Source organism: Trachinotus anak, unplaced genomic scaffold (assembly GCF_046630095.1).
Source record: "Trachinotus anak isolate AG129_WGS33_773 ecotype Australia unplaced genomic scaffold, CSIRO_AGI_Tana_v1 ptg000014l, whole genome shotgun sequence".
NCBI classification, from domain to species: domain Eukaryota; kingdom Metazoa; phylum Chordata; class Actinopteri; order Carangiformes; family Carangidae; genus Trachinotus; species Trachinotus anak.
Genome location: NW_027273865.1, coordinates 9,981,659 through 10,005,416, shown reverse-complemented (window position 1 = coordinate 10,005,416; position 23,758 = coordinate 9,981,659). Strand labels below are relative to the sequence as shown.

Genomic DNA, 23,758 nt, shown 5'->3' with positions numbered 1-23,758 from the left:
GTGCATCCTCTGACTTGGGGCCCCTATCTAAACATACCAAACCCATAAAGTTACATATCCTATAGAGCTTCAGATACTACATTTCCATTTACATTATGTATGATATGTCAGACCTGTTGACGGGGGAAAAAAAGTGAACAGCATTTCATTTCTCAAAGTTACCGATTTATGCAATGAAGCAATTTCCATCTAAAGCCATTCCTATGCTGTACTATATGGAAAAAACTTCATGACTTCTGGCGGCCAAGCACCTCACTGCATATCATTACTCATTACATTGTTATGCAGGTCTTGAGACTGATCCATCATCACTGATACTGTGGTTTTGTGGAAAAACACCTGGCCTGCTGGCCAATTATTCGTGAGCACACACCGATTAAAGCCCAGTTCAACATCCATGCTTTTCATAGACAAATAATTCCAAACACACAGTGAGTCATTTTGATTCTAATTTGTCAAATAATCAAATAGTATTTCCTTTATACAAGCCAAAGGAGGCACAGTTTTTAAGTGCATGAAAAAAAACTTCATCTCTGAGGCCATAAATCAGAGGACTCAGACATCTTGGTGCAAGAAAAAACATGATGTAGTTAAAGTACCTGACATTATTGAATAAGCTAAAACTAATCTGAAGCAAAGGAGCTTCTATGAATGGACACCACAGCTGGATGAGACAGAGTAGTAGCTGAAAACCATGAAGAACCACTGTTCTGAGCCCTTTCTTTGTTGACTTTTTATCCTCTCCTGATGCAGCTTTGGCCACTTTCATGATTTTAACATAAGAAAAAACAAGGACGATGCACATAATCAAAAACTGGAATTGATATATAGCTGACCTAAGATGTTGCTGCCAAATAGATAATAAAAACAGTTCCACTGAACATAACTGATATTGTTTGTAAAAGCTAAGGGGTGCTGATCCAAAGAAGGTGCAGAGAATAATAATGCAGGGTACAGAGCTGAGGCCATGGATGATGAGGATGCAGCGAATAGTATTGCGTGGCGAGCACAGCTCTCCATGGCGCAGGGGCATGCAAATGGCCACATAACGCTCCAGGGTCATTGCTGTCAGGGTAACTGGTGTGACTGTGACATACACAAGTACCACAACACAGATAATGATACATAACCACACTTGGATGGTAATATAGAACTGGGTGAAGATGACAAGGATATCAGACATGAATAACAGGAAACTATCCGACAGTAATGTAACAGCAAATAAGATATAGCGTGTAGTTGTGTAGAAGCACTCTTTTGTAAAAAAGGTTATGATGAGCATCAAGTTGATGCAGAGAAAAATCACTACCAGGATCTGCACTGTAACAATCTGGTCTGGAAGCTCCACCTCCAAGGACTCAACACCAGTCAGTGAATTGTTATCTGCCATATTTCTTAGCAAACATAGACGAGTTTCAGCCTCTGCAAAAAGTCATTGAAAGAGTCATTATCAAAAGAAAACAGGATTATATATACACAATATTATGTATGTCCACAAGCAACCTTCTCTGAAGTGATACAATGGTGGAAAGAGTGGAGCAGTTTCCCAAACTCTACATGCTGTCTTAGGAATAATGTCTGCTGAGCTCTGTGCAGCCTTCTGAGAAAGGGCCATGCATGATGATGACTTTAAAGACTAGAACGTCCAAAAATAACACCAGTGTCGTCATTGCCATTTACAACTGTTGTCTCCCTCATTGCCTGTTCACAGTTGGATAGGCAGTGTAATTAAAATTATTTGCAAGTCCTGTTTTTTCCAAAGTTATTCATCATCATCAAGTTGTGACAAAAAATAAAGGCCTCTGCTTGTCTTTTATTTAGACATGTTTTGAAACACTCTTGCCAAAAAAGCTAAAGCTTTATATCATGATCTGTGTCTCTTTGAGTGGGACAGGATAAGTCTAATTGATGACTTAAAGAGAGAGATGTAGTCTGGGCTAGGGCAAAATTTCAGAGCCCTTAATTCTGAATAATTCTCCAGGCCGATAACTTGTTCATGTGATTAAGAGCAGTGTAATTAATTTCTAATTGAAGTATCATCTCTTATGATGACAGAAAGATAAATCAGTTTAATTAACTAAGAACAAGACTGGTTCAAAAATTAGCATATGGCTGGGCCGCGTACGGTCAATGATGCAGAATTGAATACATGCAGCACAAGCAGTTTTAAATTACTCAACGCAACCAAAGCAAGGAACTGTTAAAAATAGAAAGCAAACTTTACCAGCTGATGGACTGTTTTAAATGAAAATCTAGTAGGCCAATCTAATGGGCAGAAATAAGTTCTGAGAAATAGTATCCTTGAAAAATAGTAACTTAGGGTTAGGATGATGGTGGAGAGTCCGAATCGCTGTGGAGAGTCCGATAAGAGCTCTGGTGTTGTCTTAATAGAGAATATCTCCAATGATCAGGCCTTGCTAGAGTAGAATTTATTCACTGGAATGCAGGGTGGATGCGTGGGTAGGTGTGTGGTTTAGCTTATATAGCAGAATAGAAGGGGAAGGGCACCCTCCGCTGGCTGGTGATGGGTCACTCAGTCCATACAGTCTTAAAGTGACAGACGGCCTTTTTAACAGTCTTCTTACAAATGTAACCATATTTCTGTCGACTTATAATAATTATTTCATAGTACTGTAGTAAACTTGGAGACCAGATTTTTTTTCTATTAGCGCTCTGCTTCCTGAATCCCCTTTTACAGGTTTGAATATTATCATATATCCAGAAGGTAGACCTAACCTTAAGAGATGCAATAATATGTAGTGAGGACAAGCAGATGGATTTGAAATGGTCAGTCAGATCGTTGGTGTGGGACTATTCAGGTCTGGGCTTTGATTGTTTGAGGATAGATACATACAAGGTCCAATCTATGACCATGGTTCAGTGTTTGTTCGCAAACATACTGTTTAAAGTTAAAAGAAGTAGCAGTGTTTAAAAATCACAAGCATAATGTGAACATTAGTTGATTCATCAACAAGTATATTAAAATCACCACAAAGGAAAACTCTGTCATAATTTAAAATGAGTGGATAAAAATATAGGGAACTCTGCTAAAAAGCTGCTAGTTGGTTTTGGGGGAGTGATAAATATAGCAAGTATGGTCCAGTGGGGACCACCAATTTTAAAAGCAAGAACTTCAATGGAAGAAAAGGTGTCAAGTCTAGTCAAAATCTAAGTTTGTAGACAAATTAAAATTGTTCAAAATAAAAGTTCCAATGGATAGAAAACTCACATTGAAGAGATTAATTGTGTATTTTTGTTGCGAACTAAAGTTGATGCTTTGATCTGAATTTGGAGAAGATTAATATTTTGGTGTGGTATGTGTGCATTTGTGCAGACATGTGTTGTTATTGTGATAGAAATAGTAGAACTATTTCAAACAGCGTTGGGAAGAGAGGGCTTTATGCACTAGTGGGTGGACCTGGTGAGCACAATGAAGGTTGTCGAGGTAAGAGAAGAAGAGTTCTATTCACTGACCGGCGTCTTGTCCAGGTGTACTGCATGAGAATGCATGTGAATTGGAGATAGCATGATAAATGTTTGCAGATTTTATTTTATTTTTAATTTAACATTGTTTCTCTACTGTCATTAAACCCCCTTTGACTAGCATGGACCACTGTGAAAGCAGCCCAGGCAATGCATTTGTCAGGCAGTGGCCTCCACACACTTGATCTTTGTGTAGTGCATGTTCAAAAGCCAAGGGTGGGCGTTGCTCAGTATTCACACAGTGACATCTGAAGATCTTCCATCATTATGTTGAACTAATGGCAGTCGGTCTTAGACCTTAGACCTTACTACGTACCAAGGGAGTTCTCTCACATCGTTGCCATTGTTGTTTACATTCAACTGAGAGCAGAGCCTGTGACATCATTCACAAAATTGTCGCGAGAGTACGGACCCAGCACCCTGATGCATTCATTGCAGTATTGGAGGATTTTACAGCTGACCTAAGATGTTTCTGCCATATAGACAATAAAAACATTTCCAATGAACATAACTGACATTGTTTGTGAAAGCTAAGAGGTGCTGATGCAAAGAAGGTGGAGAAAATAATAATGCAGGGCACAAAGCTGAGGCCATGAATGATGAGGGGCACACAAATGGCCACATAGCACTCCAGGGTCATTGCTGCCAGAGTAACTGGTTTGGCTGTAAGATACAGAAGTACTGCAACAGAGATAATGATACACAACCAAACTTACATGGTAAATAAATAAATAATAAAAGCACAAGATGAGCAGGATATTTGACATGAACAATAGTAAGCTATCAGACAGTGGAGTAACAGCAAATAAGATGTAGCGAGCAGTCGGAAGGCACGGGAAAAGCATCCAAACCATTAATTTGTGAATTATTTGATTATGGGACTGGTTAAAGGGTTTCTATTGGCATAGCTACACATAAATACTCTAGGAAAAAACACCTAATTATAGATTTATCTGCTCCTCATAATGATGAAGCTCATCAACAACCTCATTCCTCTGACACCCTTCTCGCTGTTTTATTCCTCTGTCGACAATGCCTATAAACCAGCGTGGCTGGCTAAAGCAGACATCACAGATGCCTTCAAAGTGATGTCTTTACATCCTTCTCGGTGGCATCTATTTGGTGTTAAATGGAGAGAAAAGCTGTATTTCTCAGTTAGGCTCACTTTTGGCTGTTGACACTTTATCAGAGGCTCTCTGCTGGAATCTGTTAAACAACTGTAAATTGCCCTTTGTGCTGCATCTCCTACATGATTTTTTGCTCATAGATTATCCAAATTCCAAATCAGACAGATGCATCTCAACTCTTGAGCACACATTTGCAAAACTGGGTAACCCTCTAACTGAGGAAAAAAGAATAGGTCCACTCCAGACTTTGGAGCTTCTTGGCATCACTCTTGATAGTGCCCTGATGCAAGCTCCTCTGCCTTTTGAAAAAATTAACCGCATCCAAGAAGTTATGAGAGAAGTGCAGGGAGCAGTAATTATTACAACAAGAGAGTTGCTTTCATCGCTTGGTGATCTTAATTTTGCCATGTGTGTTATTCCTCAAGGACGCTCTTTCATATCCAGACTTCTTCCAAATCTGCAAAAAACATTCATGACATGGTAAGCCTGGATGCAGGTTGCAGATCCGAGCTCCGGTTCTGGGCTCTCCTGCTTGACAAGTGGAATGGCATTTTATTATTCTACAACGACAACTTTGAATCTTTGCTAGATATTAAATTGTACATTGATGCAGCGCCTTCTATAAGTTTTGGAAGGTTTTGCAACAGTGAGTGGTTTTATTGTGACAATGATGCAACTGTAAATATCATTAACAAAGGTTGCTCCTCAATTCCATTCATTAACAGATTTGTGAAACGCCTTTCCCATCATATGTGCCTTTATAGTCTACTGTTTTGACTCCAGAAAGCTGCAGCTATCCTCTATTAAAGGACTTGTCGCAGGTGTTCAATTTTCTCTGCAATGCTTAGATCCATCCACCGGCAGCCTACTCGAAAATCTGTCAGTTGATCTGCTGCCGAATGGCCTTATGAGAGAGAAACCACAAGGCAATGGCATCCGTCTTCCGTTAACTCTCCCACTCCATCACAAATTAATCATGTATTTAAGGGATGGTTGTTTTGGCCATTACACAGACTTCTAGAAACAGTCCTCCTCACAGCTTCTATTGGGTTTCTTTGACGTGGTGAATTCACAACATGCACACAATCTTTTAATCCCTTTCACAATCTCACCTTGGCTGATGTTACGGTTAGCCCGCGCCACTTTGCATTAACTTTAAAGCACTCTAAGACTTATAAAGAAAGGAATTCAGATATTAATGTCCTCGGCCTTCTGTCCTCTATCTTCCATGGTACATTATTTGAAGAGCCACTCCCAAGCCAGCTTCCAAGATCCACTCATTCCCTGTGCACAGGACAAGTGCAGCATCTATAGCGCCTGTATCCATGCTCAAGGCAATGGGATGATGGTCATCCTCTGCCTACGCACGCTATCTTCGACCTGAAGCTCAAGCTATTTTGGATGCTTAAAGGGCTATGAGTGCCCTGTAATTTGCTGGCATTTATGTTCAATAAATGTTATGACGGCTTAGTTCCTGGTTTCGTAATCATCTTAACAAACATGTATTTCTGTATGCTATTCCCAACCATTCGTCTCTCAGCTCCTCTTGTTGGCTTCCATGTAGCTGATCGAAGCAGGGAGGTTTTGCTTGGCATGGTTGTTTTGGGGGGTCTCACCACCGCTCTCTGCTCAAGCTGTTCCATGAAGGCTCGTGGAAGGGCAGGGAGGTGCTCTGCCTGCTCCAGGCTTTACACGCAAGTGTGTGGAGAAGCCCCAGAACAGAGCCATTATGCCAAATGTAATTGTTTCAATATTATGTTGTATCATGCATGTAATAAAGCTTATTTGACTAAAGTTCTCTTGACAGAAATGGAGCATAGCGTGAGTTTCGGCAGGACACGGAAGTCAAACGCTCAGCTGACAGCTCAGCTGAATTCAGGCCAGTCCACGTCAGCTGATTCCTCACTATGCATTTGATTGGCAGAGCCCAAAAGAGCGCTCTATTTAAACAGTCTAAGTTTGTCTGCCATTCCTGCTCCTTTGCAAGCCATTTTACAACCCACCTCCACCCCAGCTCCTCCCATTTATATCCTGTTCATGTGACAACTCATATGTAATTTGAGTTTCTCATGTGCATTGTGCTGCATGTCTGATGTGAACTGGAGATTCTTGAGCATATTGAGATAAGGTTAGCCTTAGTCACTGCTCCCTCTGCTCATGCCATCGCGTGATGCTCATGGAAGGGCAGGGAGGTGCTCTCCCTGCTCTAGGCTTTCCATGCAAGCATGTGGAAAGTGGAGAAGCCCCAGAACAGAGCCATGCTGCCAAATGTAATATCATGTTGTATCGTGCATGTAATAAAGCTTATTTGACTAAAATGCTCCTGACAGAAGTTGATTTCTCATGCAAGAATCATGCCTTCTCCTGACAGAAAGTAAAATTACTTTATATTGAGTCAGATCAAAGATAGGTTCAGATATCTCTTCTGTGATATCTTCAACATGAATACCCAGCAAATTGATCTGAATATGTCTGAAAATGGCATTTAACAGGAGTCCCAACTTAAAGTCTTGTGCATTGTCAGACATTATAAAATAGATAGCAGACTCTGCTTTCTAATAAATGACCAAATTGTCATGAAAAGGTAATAGGTAATTCACTAGACAGGAGTGGCTGCAACCATCACTCATGCCCATGAGGATCATTAATTAACCCTTTAACAGCTTGATGAAGTCTGAAACTCCATTTCTGAAAAGGGCTGATGCCTGATGGACTCCATCAAGTCTATGCAGTCACCTCAGCACAGGAGGTTTTTAACATTGATTAAAAAATGTGTGGCATAGGAATAACTTTTTTTACATTTATTTTAATACAGTCCATCTGTTAACAAGTATCTCGTATTTGTTGATAGGTGTAAATGCTATAATGGTGCAAAAACAGTGTTATATAAAACATTACATGAACAGCAGCAACAACCTGAAAAACAGTCACCTCAAATGAGCATTGATGCACAAATACAAACACAGTGTTGAGCCTGAATTGTCACTTAAATAGCAGTGACATCCCAGCTATGCTTATAGATAAGAAAAAATCTTGCATGCTTTTGTAAGGTTAGATATACTCAAGTATTTCTTTTAAACAAGCAACAAAAGACATTGTTTTTGAGTACATGAAAAAAAATGTCATCTCGTAGGCCATAAATGAGAGGACTCAGACATCTTGGAGCAAGATTAAACATTATGTAGTTAAAGTACCTGACATTGATAAATAACCTGAAATTAATTTGAAATACAGCAGTCTCTATGAATGGACACCATAGCTGCATAAGACAGAGCAGTAGCTGAAAACCATGAAGAACCACTGTTCTGAGCGCTTTCTTTGTTGACTTTTCATTCTCTCTTGATGCAGCTTTGGCCACTTTCATTATTTTAACATAGGAGAAAACAATGATGATGCACATCATTAAGAAGTAAAATTGATGCACAGCTGACCTAATATGATCCTGCCATCTGTGCAAAATGAACATCTCCACAGAACAAACCCTGTAATGCTTGTAAAAGCTGAGAGAGGCTGATGCAAAGTAGGTGAAGAGAACAACAATGCAGGGCACAGAGCTGAGGCCATGAATGACGAGGATACAGTTGATAGTATTGCGTGTGGAGCACAGCTCTCCATGGCGCAGGGGCATGCAAATGGCCACATAGCGTTCCAGGGTCATTGCTGTCAGAGTAACTGGTGTGACTGTAAGATACAGAAGTACAACCACAGACATAATGATACACAACCAAACTTGCAGGGTAAAGTCTAAAAAGGTCAAGATGAGCAGGATATCTGACATGAACAATAGTAAGCTATCAGACAGTAGAGTGACAGCAAATAAGATGTAGCGAGCAGTCGTGTAGAAGCACTCCTTTTTAAAAAAGGTTGTGATGAGCAGCAAGTTGATGAAAACAAAAATCATCACCAGGATCTGTACGATAATGACCCGGTCATTGATCTGCCGCAGAGAGAACTCACCACCAACCAATGAATTGTTATCTGCCATCACTTTTCCAAATAAATATATAACTTTCTGATGTTCTGCCGAATGTTAGTTTGTCATTATTAAATGTGTATAAAAAATTTTTTGAACAAAATTACAAAAGTTAAACGTTTTTCTGTGCTGCTATGATCATGATTTATGTGAAGCAGTTCACCAAACCATCCCTGCAGTGGCAGACAAATGTTGAGATCGTTGTGGTGTTCTGAGTAATGGCTGGGCATGGAGACTTTATAGGAGTGGCTAGAATACAAACAGAGTAAAAACAGTGAAACTTTGCTCACCACAGTGTCATCATTGCTACTTTGTGTTAGTCTCCCTCAGGGGTTATCTGTAGATCAATCCAGGTTGTAAACAGATGTAAACAACCCATGATTACAACATTGAACCCCCACTTGGAAACCACCATGTAACACAACACCATGTACAATGTATGTAAAGGATTTCACTTTTTAAGCTCCATTGACAAGAAATTTTCCCTTTAGTTTAAAAAATAAAATAAAATTAATAAAAAATGAAATGCTCTGTGACACCCTTTGCATAATGGCTTTTGGTTGTTCCTAACTTGTCACTGCTGCTTCATGTCAGATAGGGTTAGGGTTATGGCAGACCTATTGGCTGCACCTGCATTTGGGTTATTATAATGCCATTGTCAGCCCCAGAAGAATCACATTGCTAGTATCTACAACATCTACGGTACCATTTTCAGAATTTTGGCATCGACTTGTTACCAAAGAATCAGTTCGCAATACATCCCCAGCCACTGGTGAGGGCAAATTGTGGTAAGTCAGATGAGTTATTATTCTAGGATGCTACACGGTTATGTCTGTAGTTCAGTGTAGGGCTGTCATGATTAGTGGCAATAATGAATAAATAATAAATAAATATTTTAAATCGATGATTGATTTTAACACTTTAACACTTCGTTGAAACAGATTTTTTTCTGTGATTAATATCACAACGTAGTCACTGTGTCATGACACAGTCATTTTGTACTCCAGTCAGTGGTTGCAGAGTCAGACTCAGTTGCAGCAATATCACAATATTATTATACATATGTCATGGTATTGTTAAAATGTTCTGAAAATGTTCAAAAAACATTAAAATAATAACATTGCCAACACATCTATGTCACAGAAGAGGACCAGGGACCAGTAGCAATGCTGGGTTTAGCTGCTGCATGCCTACTCTGTAAACAAGGCTATAAGCAAGTGTAATATTATTATTATTATTATTATTATTATTATTATTATTATTATCATCATTATTATCATTATTATTATTACTATTTTCTGTGCTGTAACTTCTTACACAGACACGGTGAACACATCTGTCACCTGTTGAGCACCATGCTGTTAAATGGAGATAGAGATGAAAGAGTGAGCCCTGAGAAATCTAGAGTAACTAAAGTTACTCAGAAAAAGTGGTTCAAACCATTTTGCTTTGTTAATACACATGTCATACAAAATGACAACAAACTATAATACAAAACGTGTCAACTTGTTCACAGGTCATACTTAAAAAAAAGAAAGAATACCCCACTATTCATGGGAAAATACAAGGAATGTCCATTTTGCTTTTGTATTCAATCACTGCTGCAGTGTGTCCAAGTGGATATTTCCTCATTCTGACATCAGGAAGATTTATCCATGATGATGTTGATGCTGTGTGAGCACTGAGCAAGGCTCTTAGTGTTTGCACATACACTATACAAAGGTCAAAGTGTGGTAGTGGTGGCCACCTGGCCTTCACAGTGGCAAGGATGAAAGCAAACATAAATTAAAAACAAAGAAATAATTCATTTTCTTTTATGAAAAGAAAATGTTTGTACAAAATGCAGTTAAAAAACTAGTTTAATAACATGTTGTTCACTATTCCTCAACCTGGCCAACTAAACTGAAATTAATTTGAAGTACAACAGTTTCTATGAACAGGAACCACACCTGGATGAGACAAAGCAGTAGCTGGAGAGCATGAAGAAACACTGTTTAGTTGACATTTCTTCTCTCCTGATCTGACTGTGGCATGCAGAGAAGCAAAGATATTGAACATTTTTGATAACTCAAATAAACAATAATTCAATAGCACAAAAATTATTCTTTATCTGTAACTGTGGCTTCAATTGATCATTTTGCACAATGAGACAATTAAATGACAGTCACACTAAAATATTTTTAAACTCTTACTGAATTGCAGACATGTAATTTCAGAACTGTTTTAATAGAATTTCAGCAATGAAGTTACACTGTTTATTCCCATCATTTTAATAATTAGTTAAGCTTAATTGTGAAATGTATTAGTTTTTATACACATAAGAGTTTTCAGCTCACAAAAAACTTTTCATGCCTGATGATTAAACATTTTGTAGTTTAAGTTCCTGAAATTATGAAATTACACTGAAGTGCTGTAGCTTTTATGAATGTGCATATCAAATCAGATTTCATGTGGTCATGAAGGGCAATATAATAAGCCTCCATTTTCATGAGGTACACTACACTTCTTTTTAAAAACCCTTGGCTTTGCAAATGTATTAACCATAACTAAGCTATTAACAATACAATATATAAAATAATAAGAGCAAGGGATTCTGACACAAACACGGACTCATCAGACTTATCTGCAGAGGAAACAAATGTGACAGCATGTGATTTTTCAAAGCTAACTTTTTATACCATGAAACAAAGAATCATTCTTCTTAAAAATCAATCTTAAAAATACAAAAGCCAACACCAACAACCCTCAATCCCTCCAGCTCAATTAAATGCAGTGTACATGGACAAAGTTACAGTAACATTATCCAGCGTATAAATCTAATAAGCAAGATGGACTCAACAACTTGAACACAGTGAGGCTTTCTGAAGAATTAAATTAAATTTCACAATTTCCATCTTAAGCCACAACTGTGATCCACTATGTATAAAAACTTCATGACTGATGGCTTTCGAGCACCTCACTGATTACCATTACTTATTACAATGTTATGTAGGACCTGATACTGATCTATAATTATTGTTACTGTGGTTTTGTGGAGAAAAAAAAAAACCCAGAGGCACCAGCTCATTAAGCCCAGTTCAACATCCACAGTTGTCATAGAAAAATATAGAATGGACACAGAATGTGATTAACTGTTGATCTAATTTGTCAAATATTTCTTTTAAGCAAGCCAAAGGAGGCGTAGTATTTCAGTGCATGAAAAAAAACTTCATCCCTGAGGCCATAAATGAGAGGACTCAGACATCTTGGTGTTAGATAAAACATTATGTAGTTAAAGTACCTGATATTTTCATATAAACTAAAATCAATCTGAAGCATAGCAGCTTCTATGAATGGGCACCACAGCTGCATGAGACACAGCAGCAGCTGAAAACCATGAAGAGCCACTGTTTTGAGCCCTTTAGTTGTTGACTGTTTATCCCCTTCTGATGCAGCTTTGGCCACTTTCATTATTTTTATATAGGAGAAAACAATGATGATGGACATAATCAAAAACTGGAACTGATATACAGCTGACCAAAGAGTCTGCTGCCATATGTAAACAAAAAACATCTCCAATGAACATAACTGATACTGTTTGTAAAAGCCAAGTGATATTGATACAATACAGATGGAGAGAACAAGAATGCAGGGCAGAGAGCTGATGCCATGGATGATGAGGATACAGTTCATAGTATTGCGCATGGAGCTCAGCTCTCCATGGCGCAGGGGCATGCAAATGGCCACATAACGCTCCAGGGTCATTGCTGCCAAAGTAATGGGTGTGAGTGTTAGATACAAAGTTACCACAACATACAGAGTGAGGCATATCCAAACTTGAACGTTAATGCGAAAATGGAGGAGGATGAGAAGGACATCAGACATAAATAACGTAAAACTATCTGACAGTAATGTAAGAGCAAATAAGATGTAACGAGTAGTTGTGTAGAAATATTCCTTTTGAAAAAAGGTTATGACGAGCAAAAAGTTGATGCAGAGAAATATGATCATCAGCACCTGCAGAATAACGAACTTAACCTTTCGCAGGAAGAAATCATCACCAGCCAGTGAGTTGTTAGCAGCCATATATCTTCTTATATTTTCTAAGCAAACATAAACTTGTTTGAGGCACTGCCAAAAATGCACTTAAGTGTAATTATGTAAAATGTCTGTCAATACAAAATCAGAATGTGCAAAATTATCAAAGTTCATCTGAACTGCTCAGATACTGTGTTAAAGACAGAACTTTACCACACCCTCTTTCACATGTCTTCTGCTGAGCTCTGTGCAGCCTTCTGAGAAAGGGCCATGCATGATGATGACTTTAAAGACTAGAACGTCCAAAAATAACACCAGTGTCGTCATTGCCACTTACAACTGTTGTCTCCCTCATTGTCTGTTCACAGTTGGATAGGAGTGCTGCAGTGTAATTAAAATTATTTGCAAGTCCTGTTTTTTCCAAAGTTATTCATCATCATCAAGTTGTGACAAAAAATAAAGGCCTCTGCTTGTCTTCTATTTAGACATGTTTGAAACACTCTTGCCAAAAAAGCTAAAGCTTTATATCATGATCTGTGTCTCTTTGAGTGGGACAGGATAAGTCTAATTGATGATGAGTTCGATAAGAATTACTTTTTGAAGAGTTTAATGGCATTACAAATGACATGCCCACTTCTTTAAATTAGGGGTGACAGGACAATGCCATCCCTGGTTTTCACCTGAATTATCTTGTCTACTTAAAGAGAGAGATGTAGTCTGGGCTAGGGCAAAATTTCAGAGCCCTTAATTCTGAATAATTCTCCAGGCCGATAACTTGTTCACGTGATTAAGAGCAGTGTAATTAATTTCTAATTGAAGTATCATCTCTTATGATGACAGAAAGAGAAATCAGTTTAATTAACTAAGAACAAGACTAGTTCAAAAATTAGCATATGGCTGGCAGAATTAATAATAAATAAAATAATAAAACATAGTTGACAACTGTCGTAGAATGGCTGTAAACAACTGATATCATTGCATCCTATTTGCAATCTGCGTAGTATCACCGGAATTTCAGCCTTTTCTCGGTTTGCTTCCCCCCTACTCTCTGTCCTCACATATATACTTTTTTTTATTTTTTATTTTTATTTCATCATTTCTGCTTTATATGGAACAACAGTAACAGTAACAAACTGACAAGGTAAAAACAAACAAACAAACAATGTGGGGGCACCTCAGTTTGTGTTGTTGCAGTATATCATGAACAGTGTCCTTAATTGTCCAATGTATGTCATGTTGAGGTAAGGTCTTTCGTTCCTTTGATATAGTCAATCCATTTCTTCCATTTTCTAGTAAAGATTGATCCTCTGGACCTCAGGCAGAACGTCATCTTTTCCATTGTATAGATTTCTTTAACTCTGTCAGTCCACTGTTTGAGACTTGGGGACTCAGCTTTATACCAATTCTTTGTAATTGTTTTTTTACAGGCCATTAATAATATTTTAAACAGATACCAATCTTTTTTAATAATCAAGACCTTTACATTAAAAGGAATTTTGTATCCCAAAAGTTTCTTTATAGTTAGACTTATATTTCCCCAGTATATTTAGATTTTTGGGCATGACCAGAAGATATGGGAGTGATTGGTGCTCAAGCTTCAGCACAGCCTCCAACATTATACGTGTGACTAAGCTAGGTTACTTTTAATTTGTGGAGTAATGAAGAAACTAACCAAATTTTTCCAACCACATTCTCTCCAATCACTTGAGCTCGTGGATGAATGCTGCACATTCCACACTGAACGCCAATCCTCCTGTGATATTTCTATGTTTAGTTCTTTCTCCCATTTTGCTTTAATATGTCCCTCATTGTTCCCATTCTGCTTTTAGAAGGCCCTGGTATATTTTGGAAATTATTTTCTTATTATTCTTTTCATAGTCTTCAATCATAATATCTATAACTGCATTACACTCTCCAGATAATGTGGGTTTTACTCTTTTGTTATAATAATCTCTTATTTGGAGGTATCTGAAGAAGTCTTTTGCAATTCTCCAAACCTTTTTAAGATCCCACCATGCATTAGTGTACGTCGTGCTGTAAAACCTTTGTTTCACCATTGTCTAAATCCAACATCACTGCTTTCTGGTTTGGATTTGGGAACTTGGGCAGGCCAAATTAGTAATTTGATGTCTCCCTCCATGTTATATTCTTTCACCATCTTGCCCCAAATATCCACTGATTGTTTAATAATACCACGACTGCTTTCTTGGTGCATTTTATTCTCTATATCTACTAATGTTGCTTGGTTTTGTAAAGTATCTATCTTGGTTTCTACGTCTGTCCATCTTGCCTGATATAGAGGGAAGCATCCACAGGTTAGGAACCTCACTTGGGCCGCATAAATGTATTGTTTCAGATTAGATAGAGACATTCCACCCTCCTCTTTTTGTAGTTGAGGTGTTTTATACCTAGTCTTGCCTGGTCTCTTGCCTGCCCAAATAAATCTGGATATACATTTGTCCCATTGCCTATATTGCGTCTCTGGGATCATTCGTGGAATAGATTGAAAAAGATATTGCAATTTAGGTAGTACCTTCATTTTGATTTCCTCGATTCGTATGCCAAAATCCAGGTTGACGGCTGACCACCGTCTTTCTATTATTATTGATCTGATTATAATTTATTTCAAATGTTTTATTGAGATCTTTTGCCAGTATCACATCCAGATATTTGATTACTTTAGCTTTCCATTTGATTTTGTATATTTCTCTAACTTCTTGGTCAGGGGAGTAGTTTAATGTGAGAACCTGTGTTTTTGTTAAGTTTAACTTGACCTGAGTATTTACCAAGTCTTCTAATAACATTAATTCAAGAATGTTTCTGCCCGGGTCCTGGAGCATCACAATAGCATTGTCTGCCAAGAACCCTACGATGTGTTCTTGTTTTCCTATTTGGATTTCTTTTAATCTGTTACTCTGTCTGATCATTTGTGCCAGTGGTTTGATAAATACTGCAAACAGGGCGGGGCTAAGGCAGCATCCCTGACGAGTCCCATGTTGTAATTCAAATCTCTCTGTCAGATGACAATTAATTTTTTTCCTCGCCAAAGGTTCTTGGTAAAGGCCTTAAATGCGTTGTATTGTCTGCTTCTGAATGCCGAATTTCCCCAGCACTTGGTACAGACATCTCTAATTAACTCAGTCAAAGGACTTCTCTGCATCAAGGCTCACTACAATTCCTCTAAGTCCCTGTCTTTGAATCTGGTCTATTATGTGGAGGGTGCACCTGACATTATCTTGAGTTTGCCTACCTTTTATGAAACCTGATTGGTCTTCATCAATTAGATCAGTTTTAAAATGTTCAAATCTTTTTGAAATTATTAAGTAAATATCTTATAGTCTACATTTAGAATTTAAATAGGTCTATAGGATTCACAATAGTCTTTACTTTTCCCATCCTTTGGTATAACTGAAATCAAAGCCTCTTTCCATGAGGGAGGTAGTTTACCCTCTCTTAAAGTTTGGTTAAAAGAATTGAGAAGTAGCAGGGATAATTCTTCCCTAAATGTTTTAAACCATTCGCGCAGGAATCCATCACTACCTGGTATATATACACTATTTTTATACAGCTGAATTTTTAATTAATCTGTTCTCATGTTTATCTGTTTATGTTGTCAGAAAACAGAACAATTCAAAAAGTGACTGAAACACAGCCTGCAAAGCCTACATATTAACCAGCAGTCACTTTCAAGCCATTTTCCAAGTGGCTGCTCTGCACTGCTAAAATCCTGATTTTATAACCATGACATTGTCTGACAAAACCACAAAATGCATAAATTAAAGACAAAGACAAACTGATTTCAGCTACATTTACTTGTAAAATGCACTCAGAGAGAAGGTTAGAAGCTACAAACTATTTTCTAAATTTGTGTCTTACACAACACACTTCAATGGCATATAAAGGCCACTGTAATAATAATTTAAAAAAATGATGGAGTAGTGGGAGTGGGAATAATATAGATAACAATAGAAATGTATTTGTGCCAATGAATTTTGAAAGAACAACTTCCAGTGGGGAAACTCTGACACTCTAGTGCTGTCATTCATTCAGTCAGTCAGTCTGTCACAAACATTTTATAGGGTCTTCTGTCCGAGAGATCCCAGACGGTCGAGGCAGAAAGCTGTCCACCATGGAAGTTGGAGGTTTCTTCCTGTCAAATGAGAGTGAAAACTTGGACACAATTTTTTCTAACATTTTTTATATCAAAGGTAACTTAGAAATTGAACTAAGGTTTTGAGGGAGACAAGGATCCAGCCTAAGGTTTTTCTAGCAGTTCGGTAACACAAGCAGTTTTAAATTACTCAACGCAACCAAAGCAAGGAACTGTTAAAAATAGAAAGCAAACTTTACCAGCTGATGGACTGTTTTAAATGAAAATCTAGTAGGCCAATCTAATGGGCAGAAATAAGTTCTGAGAAATTGTATCTTTGAAAAATAGTAACTTGGGGTTAGGATGATGGTGGAGAGTCCGAATCGCTGTGGAGAGTCCGATAAGAACTCTGGTGTTGTCTTAACTTAATATCTCCATTGATCAGGCCTTGCTAGAATAGAATTTATTCACTGGAATGCAGGGTGGATGCGTGGGTAGGTGTGTGGTTTAGTTTCATGGACGCACACATGACATATGAACTGCCACGGGACATCGAACTTCTTATAAATTGTCTGACTGCTATTAACTATCGTCTCTTAGCACACAGTTCCATGTACTGCTAGCAAGCTGGTCTCTGGCTGTATTGCTAGGCAGAATAGAAGGGGAAGGGCACTGTAATGGAAAATTTTGGTATAACTCATGTGTGCCTCTTCAAAACTGTGTAACCAATGACAGTGCGGATAGTTCTAATGAAATTTTTGAACCTAACCTTTGTACATCCTTTATGGTTGTGTGAAAGACCTCTGTGTGAACTAATGAAGAACACATGTAGACAATATATGTGGATGTCTTTGCCCTTCTTGTTGTGATAAGTGTGTTGTTCATACATTGCGTTGGGGGAGAGGCAAGCAGGTGAAGACTCAGCACAGAGAAAATCCCGTGAGAGAGTATCGTATTTTGTCTTTGTGGAATGTGTTTTTGGAACTATAAGACTGTGGCCCTGGGTAACATCTTCAGGCCACTCACTCACTGACTGTACTGCTGTTCGGTTGTGTTTGTGTGACTCCATTCATGAATGTTTATTAAACTCAAGAAAGACAGCTGACGCGTGAAGATCTTCTTTTTCAATTATTGAACAAGGTAAAACATTTTTGCCACCACAATTTTGGCGACCCAGATGGGACTCCATCCGTGAGCGGGCTCCAGGACCTCTAGACCGAGGGTGTTAGAACGTGCGCACGCCAAGAGCCAGGCTCTTGGAAAACCTCTAACTCCCCAGAAAAGGAAGGTTGAGAGGAGGGCCTGACGTCTGGAGGAGCGGAGTCCCCTCACTGTTGGAGTCCAACGAACCCGGTGGCTGTAAACGCCTCGCTGTTTTTAAAAGAGTTTTTTGCTGTTGTGGAAGGCCTGACTGCTCCTCTGCTTGCTAATGGAAAGTAGTGCCGGCAGACGTGCCGGGCACCGGGTTTTCTTTTTCCTGGGGAAAGATTAAAAACGGTGTTAGAGGGAGCGTACTAGCCCGGTCAAGGAACCAGGGCGTCTAGATCTGGGATCTAAAGGGTACCAGCCTCCATGAAGGGAGAAGTAGATCTGGGATCTAAGGGGTAAGTTGGACTTACCAGCCTCCGTGTAGGGAGAAGTAGATCTGGGATCTAAGGGGTAAGTTGGACTTACCAGCCTCCATGAAGGGAGAAGTAGATCTGGGATCTAAGGGGTAAGTTGGACTTACCAGCCTCCATGAAGGGAGAAGTAGATCTGGGATCTAAGGGGTAAGTTGGACTTACCAGCCTCCGTGAAGGGAGAGGAAGAGGGTTTAGTGTGTTACATTTCTCTTGTTTGTCTTGGCTTAACATTTTTGACTGTTTTAGGAGAATTTAATTCAGGTTGCTAAAAATAATTTGATAATAAAATAAGATAAGCCAAGAGCAGAGTCAACAATTGTATTGTTAAAATACAACTAACGGTAAGTAGTATAAAACAATTTAGATTTGATTAAAAAATTGCTAAAATGTCTGAGAGGAAATAATTATGGGATCAGAACAAAGTAAACCCTCTGAGGGGCCAGATTATCATGCCCCAAATGTGAAGTACATGACAGTAAACTATGGAAAAGAAGCCATAGCCCAGTTAGATGTGTGGGTCAGGGAGTGTAGTTTCCCAAGGACAGGCAGCCTGAGTGTTAAACAGCTGGAGGGTCTGTGTGCAGTGCTTAAAAATAGAGAAGAAATGCGTCAAAAACTAGGAACAAGAAGGGAAGTGAGCCAGACTAGAAAGTTTTTGATATGTGGATGGGTGAGGCAAAGCGTAGGCAGACTCCCAGAGAAACTGCGCCCCAGTGTGTGAAGCTGGATCCGGACCTGGACTCCACCTCCACCTCCAGCTGCTCCGCACCAGCTCTCTCTCTCTCCGGGAAGGAACTGTGCCCCCGCCTTATGTTGGCCCCCTCCCTGTACCTGAGCTGCACTCAGAGGTCGCTGGGGCTGCTGCCTCCGCACCACAGCATGGCTACGGCCCTGCTGCTTCACACTCCTCACCGGTGCCAAGAGCTCCTTTTAACGACATGTTAAGAGGGAACCTCACGGGGGCAGGACGAGGCGGCCCCGAACCACCACGCAGGAGGCGTGAGGGGACACCACATCTCTATCCCTCAGCTCCATGACCTGCAGGCCTGGAGCTGAGCAGGCCATCAAAAGGGAACATGAGGCCGACAGAGAAAGATGAGGGGGACCGGTGTTTCCTGTGCGGGAAGAGAGGACACTGGGCTCGCGACTGCCCGACAGAGAAAGATGAGGGGGACAACAGAGACTGACTATATGGTGGAGGTGAGAGTCAGGAAGGATCTAGTGGAGACACTGGGCCGGCAGCTGGGAACACACTGAAAACATGTGAGCGCACCAACACTAACACACACACACCCACACACACTGATACACAGACACACGCTGCAGAAACTGTCACTGACACTGAAGTGAAGCGAGTACATGACACGATTACTCGCAGAGAGAAAAGTAGAAGAAAACTACCAATGTTTTCATCACCCAGTTACAGAGGTCAGTGTAGACTGGGAGGTAACCCCCCCCCGTGTTCACACAGCTTCCGAGCACACACAGACACATTGACGTCACTCTCCCGTGCTGCACTACACACACACACTCCAGTTGTGATATTGAGAACATTGTGAATGAATTGATGCATGAGAATACATTTTTGCATTTGGATTGGCTATATTGGGATGATATAAAATGTGCTGCTTCACTGACATTGCCACCGCAAGTGGGAAAAAGTGTAGATTTACAACAATCTGAACCACACATCGCATTGGGGAATCCTGCATGTACAAAGTTGGATCATTGGGTGAAAAAATTAAATGCCTCCACAGACTGGAAGGCTACAACAGAGCCTCAGGTGTACGTAAATGAAACCCTGAGGGCGAAACGCAAGTTGTTGGATTGTGATGTGCTAATCACAAATGTAACTATTTGTTTTGATTTTCCTGATTCTGACACTGATAACAGCATGCTGCAGTCTCTTAAAGAGGTCCCAGAATTAAAACAGATTCCTGACCACCTCTGGGCAAAAAGTAAACATGATGTAGGCCTGATTAAGAATTGTCATCAAAAACAGACTACAGACCCTGTCGTAACCAATACCCTCTCAGACGTGAAGCAATTGACGGCATCAGGCCTGTGTTTGACGCTTTGCTGAAAGCTGGTGTGATTGTACCATGTGCTGGTTCTCCAGTGAGAACCCCCATTTTTCCGGTACGTAAGATGCGACCGGAAGGCGAGCCTCCAGAGTGGAGATTTGTGCAAGACCTGCAGGCTGTAAATTCAGCTGTGCAGGCGAGAGCGCCAACGGTACCAAATCCGCACACCATTTTGTCTCAAATTCCATCTAATAGCAAATGGTTCTCAGTTGTTGATCTCTCAAATGCTTTTTTCAGCGTTCCTGTGCATCCTGACAGTCAATTCTGGTTTGCCTTTTGTTTTGACGAGAAAATGTACACGTTCACCCGTCTGTGCCAGGGCTATTGTGAATCTCCAACGATTTATAACGCTGCCCTGAGGGATAGTCTCGAGACTCTGGTGTTGCCAGAAGGAAGCGCTTTGTTGCAGTATGTTGATGATATTTTGCTTGCAAGTGAGACCAGAGAGGGATGCGTTAAAGCTACTCTGGCTCGTCTGACCCACTTGGCTGAACAGGGGCACAAAGCCAGCCTGTCCAAACTGCAGTTTGTTGCCACAGAGGTCACATTTCTGGGTCACGTGATCTTCACTGAGGGAAAAGCCCTCTCATCAAAGAGAATTGGAGTAATTCAAAAATTCTGAAACCGGTGACAAAGAAACAGGTGATGTCATTTTTGGGCATGACAGGCTATTGCAGACAATGGGTCACTCATTATGCTGAAATTGAGGCACCATTAGCAGCAATCGCTCATGGGAAAGGCCTGAAAGCATCAGACCCTGTCACCTGGACTGTGGAGGCTGAAAAAGCTTTCATTGACTTGAAATTGACTTTACAGACACCTCCGACACTTGGGTTACCTGACTGCTCACGACCTTTCACTCAGACTGTTGACGAAAAGGGGGGTTTCATGACTTCTGTGTTACTACAAGACCACGGGGGCAAACCAAGACCTGTAGCTTATTTCTCATCTAAGCTTGACACAGCGGCTACAGGTCTGCCTCACTGCCTCAGAGCTGTAGCAGCTGCTGAGAAGGCAGTCATAGCGTCACGTGACATAGTGAGATACTCTGACTTGACCTTGCTAGTCCCACATGCAGTGTCTCTTATCCTCCTCGAGCAGAAAACTTCACATTTGTCTGCTGCGAGGTGGCTACGATATAATGCTGTTTTGTTGGAACTGCCTAACGTTAAGGTAAAGAGATGTACTATTCTTAATCCTGCTACTCTTTTACCAACAGCTGAGGACGGAGAACCACACGACTGTGTGGCAACGATAACATCTATTTGTTCCCCGAGACCTGATTTGACTGATGTGCCCATTGAAAATGCTGATTTTGATTTCTTTGTTGATGGTTCTGCTTCTAGGATTCCAGACACGGGAAAAACATCGCAGGTTTTGCTGTCACAACTCTCCATGACACTGTCATGGCAAAACCTCTGTCTTCTTCGCACTCAGCTCAGGCGGCTGAGTTGGTGGCTTTGACAGAGGCCTGCAAGATGACTAAAGGAAAATCTGTTAACATTTACACAGGGTGTGGTTCATGACTTTGGGCAGATATGGAAAAACAGAGATTTTCTCACTTCCACAGGGAGACCGATAGCTCATCATGTGCTAGTTGCTGCTCTCCTCAACGCCATTTTGTTACCTAAACAAATTGCTGTGTGTAAATATGAGGCTCACACTAACAACACTGACTCCATCTCTCTAGGTAATGCACGAGCAGACGCAGCTGCAAAAGCAGCTTCCAAGCGGCCAGTGTCTCACTGGGCGCCTCACTAACCTTCAACTTTACTCCCCCTGTTGTGACTAGAGTGGAGATAGCGGACCTGCAGATAAGAGCCTCACAGGCTGAAAAACACTGTTGGAAGAAAGCAGGCTGCTCTGTAGTAGACAGGGTGTGGACAGGGCCTGCTGGCCTGCCTTGTCTCCCCAGGTATCTTTTCCCTCACTATGCGAAATTGACACATGGATTGGATCATGTGTCAAAGGGGGGAATGATAAGTGAGGTACGGAGACATTGGTTCACAAGAGGGTTCACAGCCTTTGCCACTGACTTCTGTAAAAGATGTGTGATTTGTTCCACAAACAATGTGGGAAGAGGTTTAAAACTTCCACAGGTTGCTCACCCACCACCAGACAAACCTTTTGAACACCTGCAAATGGATTTCATTGAACTAACACCAAGTGAAGGGAAAAGGTTTGTTTTGGTTATTGTGTGCATGTTTTCAAAATGGGTTGAGGCTTTTCCCACAGCAAAACAGGACACAGCAGCAGTGGCAAAGACCTTGATGCACCTGATAATTCCCAGATGGGGAATTCCAGCAAAAATCAGCTCAGACAATGGAACTCCTTTTGTAAGTGGGGCACTGAAATTGGTTGGTGAGTACATGGGCATTGATTTAAGACAACATTGGTGCATACCACCCAGCCTCAGGTGGAGCATGTGAAAGAGAAAATGGCACTTTGAAAAACAAACTCGCAAAAGTGTGTGAGGCCGCTAAAGTGTCCTGGACTAAAGCCCTCCCCATTGTGCTAATGCATATGAGGGCCAGAAGGAGAAGCAGGAGCGGTTTAAGCCCGTTTGAAATCCTGTTTGGGAGGCCTCTGAACACTGGGATTGGGCCCGCTAAGAGACAGCTGCCAGACACTGGCCTGTGTGAAGATGAAATGTTACGATATTGTGCAACCTTGTCGTCTGTTTTGTCTGATATTCACAAGCAGGTGAAAGCTGCCCTGCCCAGACCAGCAGAAACGAAACTCCATGACCTCAATGTAGGCGACTACATTGTGGTGAAGGACTTCCGACGAAAGAACTGGAAAGCTCGCAGGTAGAACGGACCGTTCCAGGTGCTTTTGGTGACGGAGACAGCGGTAAAGGTTGCAGAGAGGGCTACATGGATACATGCCAGTCACTGCAGACGGGTTCCGGATCCAAACGCACAACATGTACCTGATCGAGAGGCCAAGACCGGCCCATCCCCTTAGGCGGCTCGGATGCGGCCTAAGGGTGGCGACTGGCATCCTGCTGGTCATTGTGGGCTGGGAGTGATTGTGCTGTGCGTGAAGGAAATCCAACGTCAGAGGGTAAAGAACAACAGCACAACAGTCTCACCTCATCCTGACAATGAATCTGAAATAGCACACACACCTCACTGGCTGGTGAGGATATCTGCTGTGCTTTCTCCCACCACAACATCGAGACTGGAAGACGGACTCCTCTAAAGTTTTTATTTTTCTTATCCAATCAAATTGATTCTTCAATATCTCAGATCAAACCAATCTATTTTATATATATATATATAATCATGGTTTGATTTTATTTTTCCTTTTTTATTCTCATGTTATTCAATTTGTTATAATTCATTGTAATCCTTTTCTTT

At 40.5% G+C, this 23,758-nt stretch overlaps 3 protein-coding genes across 3 annotated transcripts; all 3 read right to left on the bottom strand.

The window, feature by feature from the left end:
* Positions 1 to 463: 463 nt before the first annotated feature.
* On the bottom strand, positions 464 to 1,693 carry LOC139632116 (odorant receptor 131-2-like). Its single transcript, XM_071496885.1, has one exon. It carries the CDS (start codon positions 1,388 to 1,390, stop codon positions 464 to 466), a length of 927 nt encoding a protein of 308 aa, XP_071352986.1. The 5' UTR covers positions 1,391 to 1,693.
* Positions 1,694 to 2,508: 815 nt separating this feature from the next.
* LOC139632393 (odorant receptor 131-2-like) lies at positions 2,509 to 9,391 on the bottom strand. Its single transcript, XM_071497314.1, has one exon. The coding sequence runs from the start codon at positions 8,593 to 8,595 to the stop codon at positions 7,672 to 7,674; it is 924 nt and encodes a 307-aa protein (XP_071353415.1). The 5' UTR covers positions 8,596 to 9,391; the 3' UTR covers positions 2,509 to 7,671.
* Positions 9,392 to 10,786: 1,395 nt separating this feature from the next.
* LOC139632375 (odorant receptor 131-2-like) lies at positions 10,787 to 12,572 on the bottom strand. Its single transcript, XM_071497286.1, has one exon. It carries the CDS (start codon positions 12,445 to 12,447, stop codon positions 11,731 to 11,733), a length of 717 nt encoding a protein of 238 aa, XP_071353387.1. The 5' UTR covers positions 12,448 to 12,572; the 3' UTR covers positions 10,787 to 11,730.
* Between the last annotated feature and the right edge of the window lie 11,186 nt (positions 12,573 to 23,758).